At 45.7% G+C, this 15713-nt stretch overlaps 1 protein-coding gene across 3 annotated transcripts in view; it reads right to left on the bottom strand.

The window, feature by feature from the left end:
* PACC1 (proton activated chloride channel 1) overlaps nucleotides 1-15420 on the bottom strand; it is a 40963-nt gene extending 25543 nt beyond the window's left edge. For 2 of the 3 annotated variants that reach the window (XM_065888612.1, XM_065888617.1), the window contains exons 1-2: nucleotides 15382-15417; nucleotides 11234-11330 (exon numbers count right to left, since the gene is read on the bottom strand). In XM_065888612.1, coding sequence (XP_065744684.1) covers nucleotides 11234-11330; nucleotides 15382-15417 — 133 coding nt within the window. Of the gene's footprint in view, nucleotides 1-11233; nucleotides 11331-15381 lie in introns of all 3 variants that reach the window. The other variant, XM_065888603.1, reaches the window with a different exon arrangement.
* Nucleotides 15421-15713: the final 293 nt, after the last annotated feature.

Here is a 15713-nt window from a genome sequence, read left to right as displayed (position 1 = left end):
ATGAAAGGAACAGGATAGAAAGCCCAGAGATAAACCCACGCACATATGGTCACCTTATCTTTGATAAAGGAGGCAGGAATGTACAGTGGAGAAAGGACAACCTCTTCAATGAGTGGTGCTGGGAAAACTGGACAGGTACATGTAAAAGAATGAGATTAGATCACTCCCTAACACCATACACAAAAATAAGCTCAAAATGGATTAAAGACCTAAATGTAAGGCCAGAAACTATCAAACTCTTAGAGGAAAACATAGGCAGAACACTCTATGACATACATCACAGCAAGATCCTTTTTGACCCACCTCCTAGATAAATGCAAATAAAAACAAAAATAAACAAATGGGACCTCATGAAACTTCAAAGCTTTTGCACAGCAAAGGAAACCATAAACAAGACCAAAAGACAACCCTCAGAATGGGAGAAAATATTTGCAAATGAAGCAACTGACAAAGGATTAATTTCCAGAATTTACAAGCAGTTCATGCAGCTCATTAACAAAAAAACAAACAACCCAATTCAAAAATGGGCAGAAGACCTAAATAGACATTTCTCCAAAGAAGATAGACAGACTGCCAACAAACACATGAAAGAATGCTCAACATCATTAATCATTGGGGAAATGCAAATCAAAACTACAATGAGATATCATCTCAAACCAGTCAGAATGGCCATCATCAAAAAATCTAGAAACAATAAATGCTGGAGAGGATGTGGAGAAAAGGGAACACTCTTGCACTGCTGGTGGGAATGTGGATTGGTTCAGCCACTATGGAGAACAGTATGGAGGTTCCTTAAAAAACTACAAATAGAACTACCATGTGACCCAGCAATCCCACTACTGGGCATATACCCTGAGAAAACCATAATTCAAAGAGTCATGTACCAAAATGTTCATTGCAGCTCTATTTACAATAGCCCAGAGATGGAAACAACCTAAGAGCCCATCATCGGATGAATGGATAAAGAAGATGGGGCACATATATACAATGGAATATTACTCAGCCATAAAAAGAAATGAAATTGAGCTATTTGTAATGAGGTGGATAGACCTAGAGTCTGTCATACAGAGTGAAGTAACTCAGAAAGAGAAAGACAAATACCGTATGCTAACACATATATATGGAATTTAAGAAAAAAAAAATGTCATGAAGAACCTAGGGGTAAGACAGGAATAAAGACACAGACCTACTAGAGAACGGACTTGAGGATATGGGGAGGGGGAAGGGTGAGCTGTGACAAAGCGAGAGAGAGGCATGGACACATATACACTAACAAACGTAAGGTAGATAGCTAGTGGGAAACAGGCACATAGCACAGGGATATCAGCTCGGTGCTTTGTGACCGCCTGGAGGGGTGCGATAGGGAGGGTTGGAGGGAGGGAGACTCAAGAGGGAAGAGATATGGGAACATATGTATATGTATAACTGATTCACTTTGTTATAAAGCAGAAACTAACACACCACTGTAAAGCAATTATACCCCAATAAAGATGTTTAAAAAAAAATGGATTAAAGACCTAAATGTAAGGCCAGAAACTATCAAACTCTTAGAGGACAACATAGGCAGAGCACTCTATGACATAAATCACAGCAAGATCCTTTTTGACCCACCTCCTAGATAAATGGAAATAAAAACAAAAATAAACAAATGGGACCTCATGAAACTTCAAAGCTTTTGCACAGCAAAGGAAACCATAAACAAGACCAAAAGACAACCCTCAGAATGGGAGAAAATATTTGCAAATGAAGCAACTGACAAAGGATTAATTTCCAAAATTTACAAGCAGCTCATGCAGCTCATTAACAAAAAAACAAACAACCCAATTCAAAAATGGGCAGAAGACCTAAACAGACATTTCTCCAAAGAAGACAGACAGGCTGCCAACAAGCACATGAAAGAATGCTCAACATCATTAATCATTAGGGAAATGCAAATCAAAACTACAATGAGATATCATCTCACACCAGTCAGAATGGCCATCATCAAAAAATCTAGAAACAATAAATGCTGGAGAGGATGTGGAGAAAAGGGAACACTCTTGCACTGCTGGTGGGAATGTGAATTGGTTCAGCCACTATGGAGAACAGTATGGAGGTTTCTTAAAAAACTGCAAATAGAACTACCATATGACCCAGCAATCCCACTACTGGGCATATACCCTGAGAAAACCATAATTCAAAAAGAGTCATGTACCAAAATGTTCATTGCAGCTCTATTTACAATAGCCCGGACATGGAAATAACCTAAGTGCCCATCATCAGATGAATGGATAAAGAAGATGGGGCACATATATACAATGGAATATTACTCAGCCATACAAAGAAATGAAATTGAGCTATTTGTAATGAGGTGGTTAGACCTAGAATCTGTCATACAGAGTGAAGTAAGTCAGAAAGAGAAAGACAAATACCGTATGCTAACACATATATATGGAATTTAAGAAGAAAAAAAAATGTCATGAAGAACCTAGGGGTAAGACAGGAATAAAGACACAGACCTACTGGAGAACGGACTTGAGGATATGGGGAGGGGGAAGGGTGAGCTGTGACAGGGCGAGAGAGAGTCATGGACATATACACACTAACAAACGTAAGGTAGATAGCTAGTGGGAAGCAGGCACATAGCACAGGGATATCAGCTCGGTGCTTTGTGACCACCTGGAGGGGTGGGATATGGAGGGTGGGAGGGAGGGAGACACAAGAGGGAAGAGATATGGGAACATATGTATATGTATAACTGATACACTTTGTTATAAAGCAGAAACTAACACACCAGTGTAAAGCAATTATACCCCAATAAAGATGTTAAAAAAAAAACATGGCAGGTAAAAGCATATTCACTGTCATGAGCTGTTCATAACTGCAGTGGCAACAGGTTTCAGGTTGCTACATTCTAAGGGGGCTTGAAAAGATCACAAGATAAAAGTGAAGGACTGAATTGGTGTGTAACGTCTGAATAGAATTTTTAAGAGTTGGTAGGGACCTGAAAGGCTATCTGGTCCAACCCCATTCCCTGTGCAGTGATCCTGGTCCCACAGTCAACACCTGGCACAGAATGAGGGTCCTAGAGTCCTGACTCCTAGCACATGCTCTTCCGCTACACGACAGTAAACATCAGTCCTTAAGATTCAGTTACTAATGACGATAAAAGAAGATCTGATTGAAGAAACATAACTTCAAAACAAGCAGAACATTTTTAAGGTAAACTGCATATTACGTCTAGGCTGTACAACATGATGAAGATGAACAATGACAGGCATCTGTGGGCAGGTGTCTCCTCTATCACAGCCAGAACACGATTTGAAATGTTCTGCCTTCATGGTGCCTTTGGTTAGGGAAAGAGATGACTTTCTCCCTACTTATTCTCGAAACTTCAAAAAACAAACTAATTTAAGGCAAAAAGGCAAAAACTTTAAGGCAAAAATCTAATTTAACAGAAAGGTCACATGACAACTGCACCATCTGCATTTGTTTGGCAGGGGTACCTGGACAAATTACTCTCGTGGGAACACGGGCCCAGAGTCTCTTCCATTTCAATCACAGAAGCCAGGTTTAGCCTCTCCACAGGCCCTTCACTGATCCACAAATTGGCATGTAACGTAAATAAAACACTAGAATTGTTTATCATCCACACGTGCTATACGTGACACTCCAATTCTAAAAGTAGACACCGTTTCATTTTACCATTCTTTTAGACAGGTGCTGGATATCTGAGAAAATGTCCCACACACTCTGCAGTCAGAAAAACCAAACTCTGGCTTCTTTTGTGGCAAGCAGGATAAACGTATTTTAAAAGTATACATCCTTTATATATATATATGCAAAGTCACAGTAGAAGAGAAAAATAATGCACAAGATTTTCTTGGGAAAGGTAATTTATGAGTTTTGTAAAACCCATGACAGAATTGCTTCAAAAACCCAAACTTGCCCCAGAATGTAAATCAGGCCATTAAGAGGATATGTAAAACATTGTGGGACCTTTATTTACAGGAAAGGAAACTGGCTGACTACCGCAACCCTGCAAAACTCTACCTTGCAGAGAGCACTGGGCTAAGATGCATTCAGATTGTGAAAAAGAAATGATTTCTTTATGTTTTTTTCTTTTTAGTGATGTGGTGGGTTTGTTGTTCTAATTTTGTTTTGGTTTTTCTGTGAGATATAATTTACCTACCATAAAATTTACCTTTTTAAAGTGAATATATTTTGTAGTTTTTAAAATATTCACAAGGTGTATAACCATAACCACTATCTAATTACAGAACGTTGTCATTACCCAAAAAGAAACTCCACACCCATTAGCAGTCACTCCACCCTCCTCCTGGTCCCTGGTAACCAATAAACTGTTGGGTCGGCCAAAAGTTTCATTCAGTTTTTTCCATAAGATGGCTCTGGTAGCACTTAGTTGTCCTTAACTTTGTTCAAAACAATTCTGTTAGATTGTTTGTGAGAGCTGTCATATCAGCGTGCATTTAAAAAAAGACTTATCAAAATTTGTGAATTTCTGTGTAGTCATTTTAATATTGAAGATGGAAGAAAAAGAGCAACGTTTTCAGCATATTATGCTTTATTATTTCAAGAAAGGTAAAAACACAACCAAAATGCAAAAAAAGATTAGTGCAGTGTATGGAGAAGGTGCTGTGACTGATTGAACATGTCAAAAGTGGTTTGCAAAGTTTTGTGTTGGAGATTTCTTGCTGGAGGATGCTCCATGGTTGGGTAGACCAGTTGAAGTTGATAGCAATCAAATTGAGACATTAATTGAGAACAATCAACGTTATACCACACTGAAGATAGCTGCTGACATACTCAAAATATCCAAATCAAGTGTTGAAAATCATTTGCACCAGCTTCGTTATGTTAATCACTTTGATGTTTGGGTTCCACGTAAGTTGAGCCAAAAAAACCTTCTTGACCATATTTCCACACACGATTCTTTAACATAATGAAAATATTCCACTTTTTTTTTTTAAGATTTATTACTTATTTATTTAATTTATTTATTTTTGGCTGCATCCGGTCTTAGTTGCGGCATGTGGGCTCTTCGTTGCAGTGCGCGGGCTTCTCTCTAGTTGTGGCATGCGGGTTTTCTCCTCTCTAGTTGTGGCGTATAAGATCCAGGGCGCGAGGCCTCTGTAGTTGTGGCGCACGGGTTTCAGAGCGCACGGGCTCTGTAGTTTGCAGCACGCAGGCTCTAGTTGAGGCACACCAGCTCAGTAGTTGCAGCACACAGGTGTAGTTGGCCCACAGCATGTGGGATCTTAGTTCCCTGACCAGGGATCGAACCTGTGTCCCCTGCATTGTAAGGCGGATTCTTTGCCACTGGACCATGAGGGAAGTCCCAAATGTTCCGTTTTTAAAACTGTGACAGGCGATGAAAAATGGATACTGTACAATAATGTGGAATGGAAGAGATCATGGGGCAAGCGAAATGAACCACCACCAACCATACCAAAGGCCGGTCTTCATCCAAATAAGGTGATGTTGTGTAAACAGTGTGATTGGTAGGGAGTCCTCTACTATGAGCTTCTTCTAGAAAACCAAACAATTAATTCCAAAAACTACTGCTCCCAATTAGACCAATTGAAAGCAGAACTCGTGGAAAAGCATCTGGAATTAGTCAACAGAAAACACATAATCTTCCAACAGGATAACGCAAGATGGCATGCTTCTTTGACACCAAGGAAAAATTGTTACAGTTTGGCTGGGAAGTTCTGATTCATGTGCCGTATTCACCAGACATTGCATCTTCGAATTGCCATTTATTTCGGTCTTTACAAAATTCTCTTAATGGAAAAATTTTCAATTCCCTGGAAGACTGTAAAAGGCACCTAGAACAGTTCCTTGCTCAAAAAGATAAAAAGTTTTGGGAAGATGGAATTATGAAGTTGCCTGAAAAATGGCAGAAGGTAGTGGAACTAAAGGGTGAATACCTTGTTCAATAAAGTTCTTGGTGAAAATGAAAAACGTGTCTTTTATTTTTACTTAAAAACCGAAGGCATTTTCTGGCCAACCCAATACTTTCTCTTTCTATGGATTTACCTTTTCTAGGCAAGTCACATAAATGGAATCACATAATATGTGACCTTTTGTGTCTGACTTCTTTCGACGTATGGGGTTTCTAATTTCTCTATATCCTCACCAAAACTTGTTAATCATCATCTTATTGATTGTAGCCATCCCTGTAGGTATGAAGTGGGATCTCACTGTGGTTTAGATTTGCCTTTCCCTGATGACTAATGATGTTGAGCATCTCTTCATGTGTTTATCAGTCATTTGGATATCTTCTTTGAAGAAACATTACTCAGATTCTTTGCCCATTTTTTTAATTGGGTTGTCTTTTTATTATTGAGCGTAAGAGTTCTTTATATATTCTAAATACAAGTCCCTCATCAGATATATGATTTGAAAATTTCTCCCATCCTGCGGGCTATCTTTTCACTTTCTTGATAGTAGCCTTTGATGCACAAAAGTTTTTCATTTTGATGAGGTCCAATTTACCTATTTTTCCTTTGGTTGCTTATCTTTATCTATTCTATTAATATACAACTGTTTCCATGGAGAACTGACGGTAATGACTAATTAACTGTTTTCCTCAATGTGATTACATCTCTGATGTAATAAACTGCTTATTCAGTTAGCATGTCTGGTCTCATCTCTCCCTTTGAAAAGAATAAGTGGTTGTGCTTCCCCTGATAGAGAGGCAACGAACAGACTGAGGCTTTTACCACATTATGGTATGGAATTCTTTATCTCAGAGAGTCACATTGGGAACATAATCCTGGGCGCTAGGTGCTTAACTCAAACCTCAGCTGCTAAATGCTCAGCCGCCTCATACTGTCTTCCTGTCCTGCTACTCTTAGTTCCAGGCCCTGCATTCAACTCCAGCTCCACCTCCTCTTCTGGCCTCCAAGTGTGGACATCCTCCGAGGCTCAGTCTCCATGGCCCTCTCCTGCTCATTCCACATTCTGTGTCCCAGGCTTTCTTCCAGGGCCCTAAACTGCCCACTACGGGTCCTCTCTCGGGTCAGTCCTATACCTCTCACTGCCTCTAGGCCATCTCTGACCAGACCCACCACATCAACTGAAGCGTGGTGTGTGCACCGCAGACGAGCATCTTCTCTTCCAGCCACTTACCCCTCCGGACTCTGTCTCTGTATGGTATTATTCTCCCACTCACCTGGCTTCAAACCTAAGAGTCTTCTTTGGTTCTTTCTTCTACCCCCTCCCCTACATCAAAGCAGCCTATCACATCAGCCTTCAGCCTTTGATGGGGCACAGTTGTCTCACTTCCCCTTAATCCAGGCCCACAACCTGCCACACTGATCTTCCTAACATGCCCGCTTCACTCCTCTTACTGCTCTGCTCCACTCCCTTTAAATACTGCCTGCCCCCCAGAGAAAGTCCAAACCCCGACACTCAAAGCCACCCCCAGTCCGACCCAGCTGAGCTTTCCTACCTCACCTCCCTCTGCTTCTCCTACCAACCCTCTGCTCCAACCACTGTACCACCCACCGACTCTGAAACACCCTATTGTCATTCCCATCTCTACGTGTTTGCGCACACACCCCTCCTCCCTGGCTAGCCCTTCTTTTTCACCCATATATCACCCTCCTTCAGATTAATCCCACTTCCTTCACCAACCAGCCCTCCTTCGTTCACTCCTGAGGCACCTGTCTCTAGCATTTCTTTGGCCCTCATTCACTCATTCAAGTTGGCTTACATGAGATGCCTTCCTGCTACAAATCCCCACCTCCCTCCCCCAGGGTACCAATACACACTGAGCACATACAGAGGGCCAGGCACTCTACGAGGCACTGGAGTTACAATGGGGGTAGGGAGGGGACAAACCTTTGTGCCTCACAAAACTCAGGGGCAGGGCCTAGGGGCTGACACAATTAACGAAAGAATTATAGTCAATAAATGGACACTCTCAGCTGTGCTAAATGCTACAAAGGAAAAGTACTGAATACTAGAAAGCAGGTAACAGGGAGAAAAAGACCCCATTAGGTAGCTCAGGGCAGGCTGTGTAGAAGGAGGGCAAGTTCTTCTTTGGGTAACCTGCCTTCTCTCTCCACATGGCCTGAGTTCCCGGAAGCAGGCCATGCCTCACTCACCTTCTTCGTGGTTTTAGCATTGGGCATAAGGGTGAAGGAATCCATGAGTGACTCTGGTGGAGGAAGGGGAGGATTTTGGAACAAGAAAGCCTCTCAACCAGGAACAACTGAGCCAGAGTCAGAACACGTTCAGAGACAGCCCTGGGTTCAATTTGAGCCCTGCTACTCTTTAACTCTGAGCACAGTACTTAACCTCTCTGTGCCCCAGGTTTCTGTCTATAAACTAGGACTAACCGCCTCCCTCAGAGGGTGGCTGGGAAGATTATGGGATAAAGTATATAGAAAAAGCCCTACCCAGGCCTAGTAGAGGAAAGCACCTAATCATTGGTGGCTGCTGTCATTAACCATTATTTTTATTATTCTTAGGGGACTCAGAGGCAGGAAATGAGCTCTGAAAGTTGTGTACCAGGTCATCAAATTCGGGCCAAGTCACTACTGAGACGAGCCAAAGGGGCTTCTGTGCACTGGATTGTCTACGGTCTAAACAGGAGATGCGCCCAGGAGAGTTTCCCCAAAAGCAGGGAAGGCTCTTTGCCAGCCAAAGGAACTACCCAAAATTTGCTCTGCCTGAGGTCTGGCTGCTTGCCGTGACTGATCGCAGGCTTTGAGGCCCCAGGAATCTGAGGCAAAAGAGAGACTGCCAAGGTCGAAGGTCATCACGGCCACTTCCTAATTTGCCTGGCATTTATCTATAAAAGGAAACACAACAGGAAACTTCATCTTTCCAAGTCTGGCCTCCCTCCTCTTCCTGCTGTCACCATCTATTCTCTTCTGACTGAGGGCAAGAGAGCAGTGCAGGGTGCAGTAGGCAGAATAATGGCCCACGAGAGATGTCCACGTCCTAAATCTTGGAGCCTATAAATATGTCAAGTTACACGGCAAAGATGAGATCAGAGTTGCTAATCATCCGACCTTAAAACAGGGAAACTATTCTGGATTATCTGGATGGGCCCAATGTAATCACAAGGGCTCTTTAAACATGGAAGAGGGAGGCAGAACGAGGAGATGTGAGAAAGACCTGAAGATGGAAGGAGAGACATGACCCAAGGAAGGCAGGCAGCCTCGAGAAGCTGGAAAAGGCACTAAAATGGTTTTTTTCATGCAGACTCCAGATAGGAATTCGCCTGCCGACACCTTAATTTTAGCCCAGTGAGACCCATTTTGGACTTCTGATCTCCAGGACTCTCAGATAATAAACCTGAGCTGTTTAAGTCACTAAGTTTGTAGTAACCTGTTACACACACAATAGAAACTAACATACAGGGCTTTTGATCAGTTCTCCCTGGGACCTGAGGGCTTCAGAGGCAATGCCTAGAGTCAGAGTGAGGGTAGTCAGGCTACGACCTTTTACACATTAGGCTTTAATAGAAGGATGCTTAAGATATTTTTTAAAAATCATGGGTGCAGTAGAAAGAGTCTGGGGTCAGACAGAGCTTGATCCAGTCTGTCTGTTAGACCAGCTACGTGATCTTCCCAGACTTCACTTAGCCTCTCTGAGCCTCAGGGCCTCATCTGGAGTCATGAGGATGACCGCCTCCCAGGGTTGTTATGAGAATTAAATGGGCAATGGGGATGACAGAGCCTGGCAGTCAGTAAACATTAGCTGCCCTTCCTGCCTCCTTCCTTCTACAAAGTCCTCTCTAAGGATTAGGCACAATCACAGAATTTCCTATCTCATTCCCCTCCCCTACAAATATGGGAACCCAGAGGAACAGAAGCCCACCTCCCTCAATCCACCCAAGAAGCTGGAGTCAGGCTGGGACTCCATTCCTTCACTCACTCACTCATTCATTCACTCAATGAATCCTTATTGCATGGCCAGGGCTGAATGGGGAGCGAAAGGGACTGTCTCCACCCTGGTGGAGTTTACGGTCTAGTAGAACACAGAGACATTAATCAAACAGTCAGGCAAACACATATACCGTTCCATCAGCAACAGCTGCAAGGGAGAGATGTGTAGGCTACGAGTGACGGGGGAGGCGATCTAGCCAGGAGGTCAGAGAAGGCTTCGCAGGGAATAAATGAATGAGCTGAGAGCTGAAGGATGATTACGCATTAACAAGGTGACAGACGGAAGAAAATTCCAGGCAGAGGAATAAAACTACAAAAAGGCCCAGGGGTGGGAAGGAGGCCCAAAGTAAAAGAAGGCCAGCATGGCTGAGGGGCAGTGAAAAAGGGGAAGTAGGGAAGGAAGGAAAAATAAATGACTTTCGGGTTCAACTGGGTGGTGATGGTACCATTCCTGGAAACAGGAGACACTGGAAGAGGGCGAAGCTGGCAGTGGGGAGGCCATGAGGTCAATTCTGGACGTGTGGAGTTCAGGGGACCTTTGGGACATCCTGGCAGAGCCACCATCTGGGAATCTGGATACACAGGATATGAGAACAGGTAACCTCTGGGCCAGAGATATAACCACGGCAGTCACGTGTGAGCCAACAGTGACTAAAGCAGGGGAGGGGGCCCGAGTGAGGTCACCTGCCAGAGACTGAGAGAAGGAGGCCTCTGAGAAACATTTAACACCCAAGAGCTGGAGGGTGACTGCAAAGGAGGCTGGAAGGAGTGACCTGAGAAGTAAAGTGTCACATCATGGAAGCTAAGGGAGCAGAGTGTATCCGGGATTAAGAAGTGGTTGACAGTATCAAACATTCCTGCAAGGCTCTACAAGATGCCACCTTACTGATGGGACCACCCAGTTGGGCGACAAAACTGGAGAGGCCTGATGTCCAGGGATGAGGCCTATCAGATAATCGCCCAGAGTGCCCTGGGAAGCGACCCAGGTATTAGAGGCTCAACTGCTGACAGCGTCCCTGGGAAAAAGCAACAAAAAAACAGAGACCCAAAGTTCTTGTCATTGTATCCAATGGCCTGGCCTCAGGATCTGGCTCAAACTAGAGGACAGAAAAGAGCAGATGCCGGCTTGGACACATCCTCTGTCCCAAGGCTGGTTAAATATGTATAGCTCTAAAATGAGGGCAATACTTGAGATCCGACACCAGGCAGGGGCTGTGCCTCCGACACAGGTCCCCAGCTGGCGAGGAGCCTGGACTGGGGCCTCCAGCTGCGGCAGTGGCTCAGCACCATTTGCCGCCACTTCCACCCCCAGCGCTGAACCCACTTACCTGGTAAGATCCCTGGACCCTGGACTTTGACCGCCTCCTTTTCCCGCTCGTCCGCCTGCTCTGAGTTCTCAACCACCTGATCCAACTCCTCACTCAGCTAAAGGGAGAAACAAAGAGGGCAAGGAAGTCAGCTATATCAGCTTTGCTCTTCTGGACTAGAATAAGAAAGCAGAAGCTGTTTCTCACTTAACTGTCATCAAAAAAAAAAAGAAATCACATGATATAGGGTATGTTATACCAGTTCTACAGATTAGCACAATGAAGCTCAGAAAATTCAAATAACTTCAATGTGGTAGTTTCCCAGGCTGCGGTAACAAAGCACCACAAACTGGGTGGCTTAAAATAACGGGAATTTATTCCCTCACAGTTAGGGAGACTAGAAAGCTGAAATCAAGGTGATGGCAAGGTTGGTTCCTTCCAAGGGCTGTGAGGGAGAACCTTTTCCATGCCTCTCTTCCAGCTCCAGATAATGGCCAGCAACCCTTGGTGTTCCTTGCTTGTAGATGCATCCCATCTCCGATCTCTGCCTCCATCTTCACACAGAGTCTCTGTGTCTCCACATGGTCAATCTTCTTATAAGGACATCATTCGTACTGGGTTAGGGCCCATTCTACTTCAGCATGACTGCGTCTTAACTAAATACATCTGCAATGACCCTATTTCCAAATAAGGTCACTTTCTGAGGTGCTGGGGGTTAGGACTTCAACATACCTTTTTGAGGAAGACAATTCAACCCACAATACTTTCCATGGCCACAGAGCAAAGAGCAAAATCCAAGTTAGTCTAGTTCCAAAACCCATGCTCTTAATCACTTCCCAAAGAAGGAGGAAATGCAAGCTTAGAGTCTGCTGAGGGAGCAGAGGGAACAGAAGTTGGTGTCAGAGCTAAAGTCCACCAACTCAGGCTGCAAATGGCAGAACAAAGTGGGGAGGGCAGACCACCCAGAGAAAGGTGCTAATTAGCAGCCTAATAGCAAGCAACCTCCACCTCACTTCATCAGCGTTCTCACCTGTCAGATGGTGACAATGATACAATGATAACCAACAAGGTTCCACAGCATTAAGGAGAAAAGCAAGAAACACCAAGACCAGAGTTTAGAGGAGGACCTATCACTGGATTGGGAGGTGAGGGAGGGGATAGACTTCCCAGGTATCTTCTTAGGCTCACAGGGTCAACACTTAAGGTCGCAGGACATCATTAAAAATTCACCTCTAAGAAACTTGAGTTACAACAAAGCTCTTACGTATCTAATATTCTTCCATCTCCTTCTCCATGCCTCTGCTCCTGCCCTTTATTTATTTTTAACATCTTTATTGGCGTATAATTGCTTTACATTGTTGTGTTAATTTCTGCTATATAACAAAGTGAATCAGCCATATGTATACATATATCCCCATATCTCCTCCCTCTTGCGTCTCCCTCCCACCCTCCCTATCCCACCCCTCTAGGTGGTCACAAAGCACTGAGCTGATCTCCCTGTGCTATGCGGCTGCTTCCCACGAGCTATCTGTTTTACATTTGGTAGTGTATATATGTCCATGCCCCTCTCTCACTTCACCCCAACTTACCCTTCCCCCTCCCCGTGTCCTCAAATCCATTCTCTACGTCTGCGTCTTTATTGCTCCTCCCCTTTAGAATCAGGTAAAGCCTCTAGTTTAAAGCCCTAAAGCCCAAAAGAAAAGAAAACCAACACGTGAAAGATGACACCATGAAACACAGGCCCACAGTGGGAAGAAACACAGATCAAGAGGTCCCCAGGGCTCTTTCCCTTTTGCTGGCCAAAGGGCAAGGAGGATGTTAGTCCTGGGAAGGCCCAGCGTTCTCTGATCCAAGCCTCACACAGGTTCAGCCTAACCCTAACACACTCCTAACCCAGTTCCCCTGCTGACTACCTGCAGCCATAATAAACCCACCTCCTTGCCCGGCCCTGGCCAAATTCTCAAATGCCCCATCCTACAAAACCAAAATCTCCCCCCAGCAAAGAAACCTAACTTGGAGCTAGGTCCACTCTCAGAATGACCCATACAAGAAAGATTCAGGAGGCCTCCTTCTGAAGAAGGTGAGAGACAGGGACTTCAGAACGGGCCACTAGCGAAAGTAAGGGGAGGGGTCCTTCCAGTGTCTCCCACCAACGGAAACTGAATCCACCCTTGGCCTTACCCCTGCAAGCAGGATAACTGTCTATATTTTAATAAACATTTTAGGAGCCCTGCTAGGTAAGGAGATAATGCAGGTTGCGTGTGAATGGTGAGGGACATGGTCCTGTAAACCAGGACCCCAAAGCTCCCCAGAAGCAGGAGCTGCCCACACCCTGCTAATAAGAACTAGCATTCACTGAGGGGTCACGACTGCCAGGCACTGAGCTGACCACTTTCACAGACCAACTCATCTAATCCTCAGAGCCCTGTGAGATAGGGACTATCATTACCTTCATTTTGCAGACGAAGAAACTTGAGGCTCAGAGAAGTTAAGTAACTTGACAAAAGTCACACAAATGGCAAGAGGCGAGGCAGGATAGGAATGCGGGCTTTTTGACTTAAAAGTCCTAGTATCTACCCACTATGCTCTATTCCCTACAAACTTGAAAACTTTCAGAGTCGAGGAAAGACACAACTCATCTCCCAGGATTCCCCCACTGCCTCGGGTACAGAATCTAGGGGCCACAGAATCCACAGCACTGGTTAAAATCCATCAGGCTCCTTTTGGACAAAGGAAATGGTAGGAGAAATACAGAAATTTGTCCCAAAGTCAGATTCTAGCCCAGATCCCACACTACAAAATGGCAAGCCTCAGGCAAATCTCATCTGTCTTTAACTTGGCTTCCCCTTCTACTACGGGGCTAAGGCATCTGCTTTATATACTCCACACAGTATCATTTACAAAGGGAGAAATATACATCAATATTGATCAGTATTGATCAAGACAGCAGCAGTTCACATGAGAAGGACTGGCAGGATGATAGACTCGTCTGGGAAGTGAGACCCCTATGGAGCATGTGAGATTTGAGATCCCTCCTTGCACAATGGGGGGAATTTTAACCAAAGGAGTTTGAGAAGGGGTTAAAGAAGAAGAAATGGTGTGAGCATAGGCATAGCAGGAGCACGTTTTTAATCGGTGACTTTCCAGTGCCGCCAGAACCTAGGTGGGTGAGAAGATGACGAAGGTAACAGAAGACACGGCTGCAGGGCTGTGAAAGCTTGTAAGTTTGGACTGTTCTGGGTAGACCAACAGCAGCATCAGGTGTATGTAAAAAGGAATGATCGGAGATCAAGGCAGGGCCCAGTATGGGAGACACCGAAGGGAGAGTTGGTTAGAGCAGACTTGGGGTCACAAACCTCAGGATTGAGGATATGGAACTGCCTGAACTTGCCAAGGGAGGGGAGCACGGTGAGGGACACAGGGGAGGGAAGAGAACTAGAAATAACCAAGGTTTGGGACCCTAGAGGAGGAGAAGGAGAGCAGTTCACTAGAGTCAGTAAGAGTCAGCAGGAGGAGCTGGTCTGAGGGAAGAGCTGGAACCGCAGCCTGCAGCGCAGCACAGACAAGAATGAGACAAAGAACTGGAAAGTTAGAGTTACAGTCGTGCGAGGAGGTGAAAGTGGAGAGAGAAACGGAACGGGGCGAGAAGCAGCTCTGTCGGTGAGAGCACATTTTCAAAGTTGGTTGGCCATCAAAACGAGCTGTAATTATCGCTATCGTTAGCAGCTGCAGGGGCCACGAGGCCTTAGGCGTGGAGGGGGCTGATGCCCACCGCGCCTCTGCCCAGCTGGGAGGAAGGCGCGGGTGCTTCCACTTGTTGCAAAGAACCTCGGCGTGGGGGGCGGGGGGGAGTCCGCCCGGCGGACAGCGCTGCTGCCTGGGTCGGACGAGGCTTTAATCATTCACCTGATGGTTAAGGGTCGAGACTCCGGGGCCCCGGCTCCATCCTTCTGCCAAGCGAAGGCAGCATCCGGAGGAGGCTCGGCGTCCCGCTTCCTTCCTGCTCCGCCGCAGCTCAGCACGCGCGGACCCCTCCGCCGAAGCACTCACCGCTACTCGGAGGCGGGCTCTGCCCGCCCGAACGCCCCCCACAGCCCAGCCGCCCGGACCCCCGGGACCCGCTCTGCCTCACAGGAAAATCTGCTTTCGCCCCCGCCCCTGCCTTGTACCTCTTGGTAGGATGTGGAGAGCTCCTGGCGGATCATGGCACTGACCGGACCTAAGGCAAACCTGAGCCCGCTGCGATCCCCGGGAAGCAGCTAGGCGACCACCGCGGCTGCAGCGCCGAGACCTGCCGGCTCTCCGAGGCGAAACCGGTCCGCAGGAGCGGCTTCGAGACAAGGCGGGGCGCACTCGGCGCATGCGCCTCGCCCCCGCCGCCGCCGGAGCCGCGAAAGGGTTGCTGGGAAATGTAGTTCTGGGCTTGAGGTCCCCACTCAGCATTCCCGGAGTAGCGAAGCCTTTGAGTTACCAAGAGCCAGGCTTAACCCGCACGTTAGAC

Source organism: Phocoena phocoena, chromosome 1 (genome assembly GCF_963924675.1).
Source record: "Phocoena phocoena chromosome 1, mPhoPho1.1, whole genome shotgun sequence".
NCBI lineage: Eukaryota > Metazoa > Chordata > Mammalia > Artiodactyla > Phocoenidae > Phocoena > Phocoena phocoena.
The sequence above is the reverse complement of the archived record's forward strand: the minus strand, read 5'-3'. Positions and strand labels throughout refer to the sequence as shown.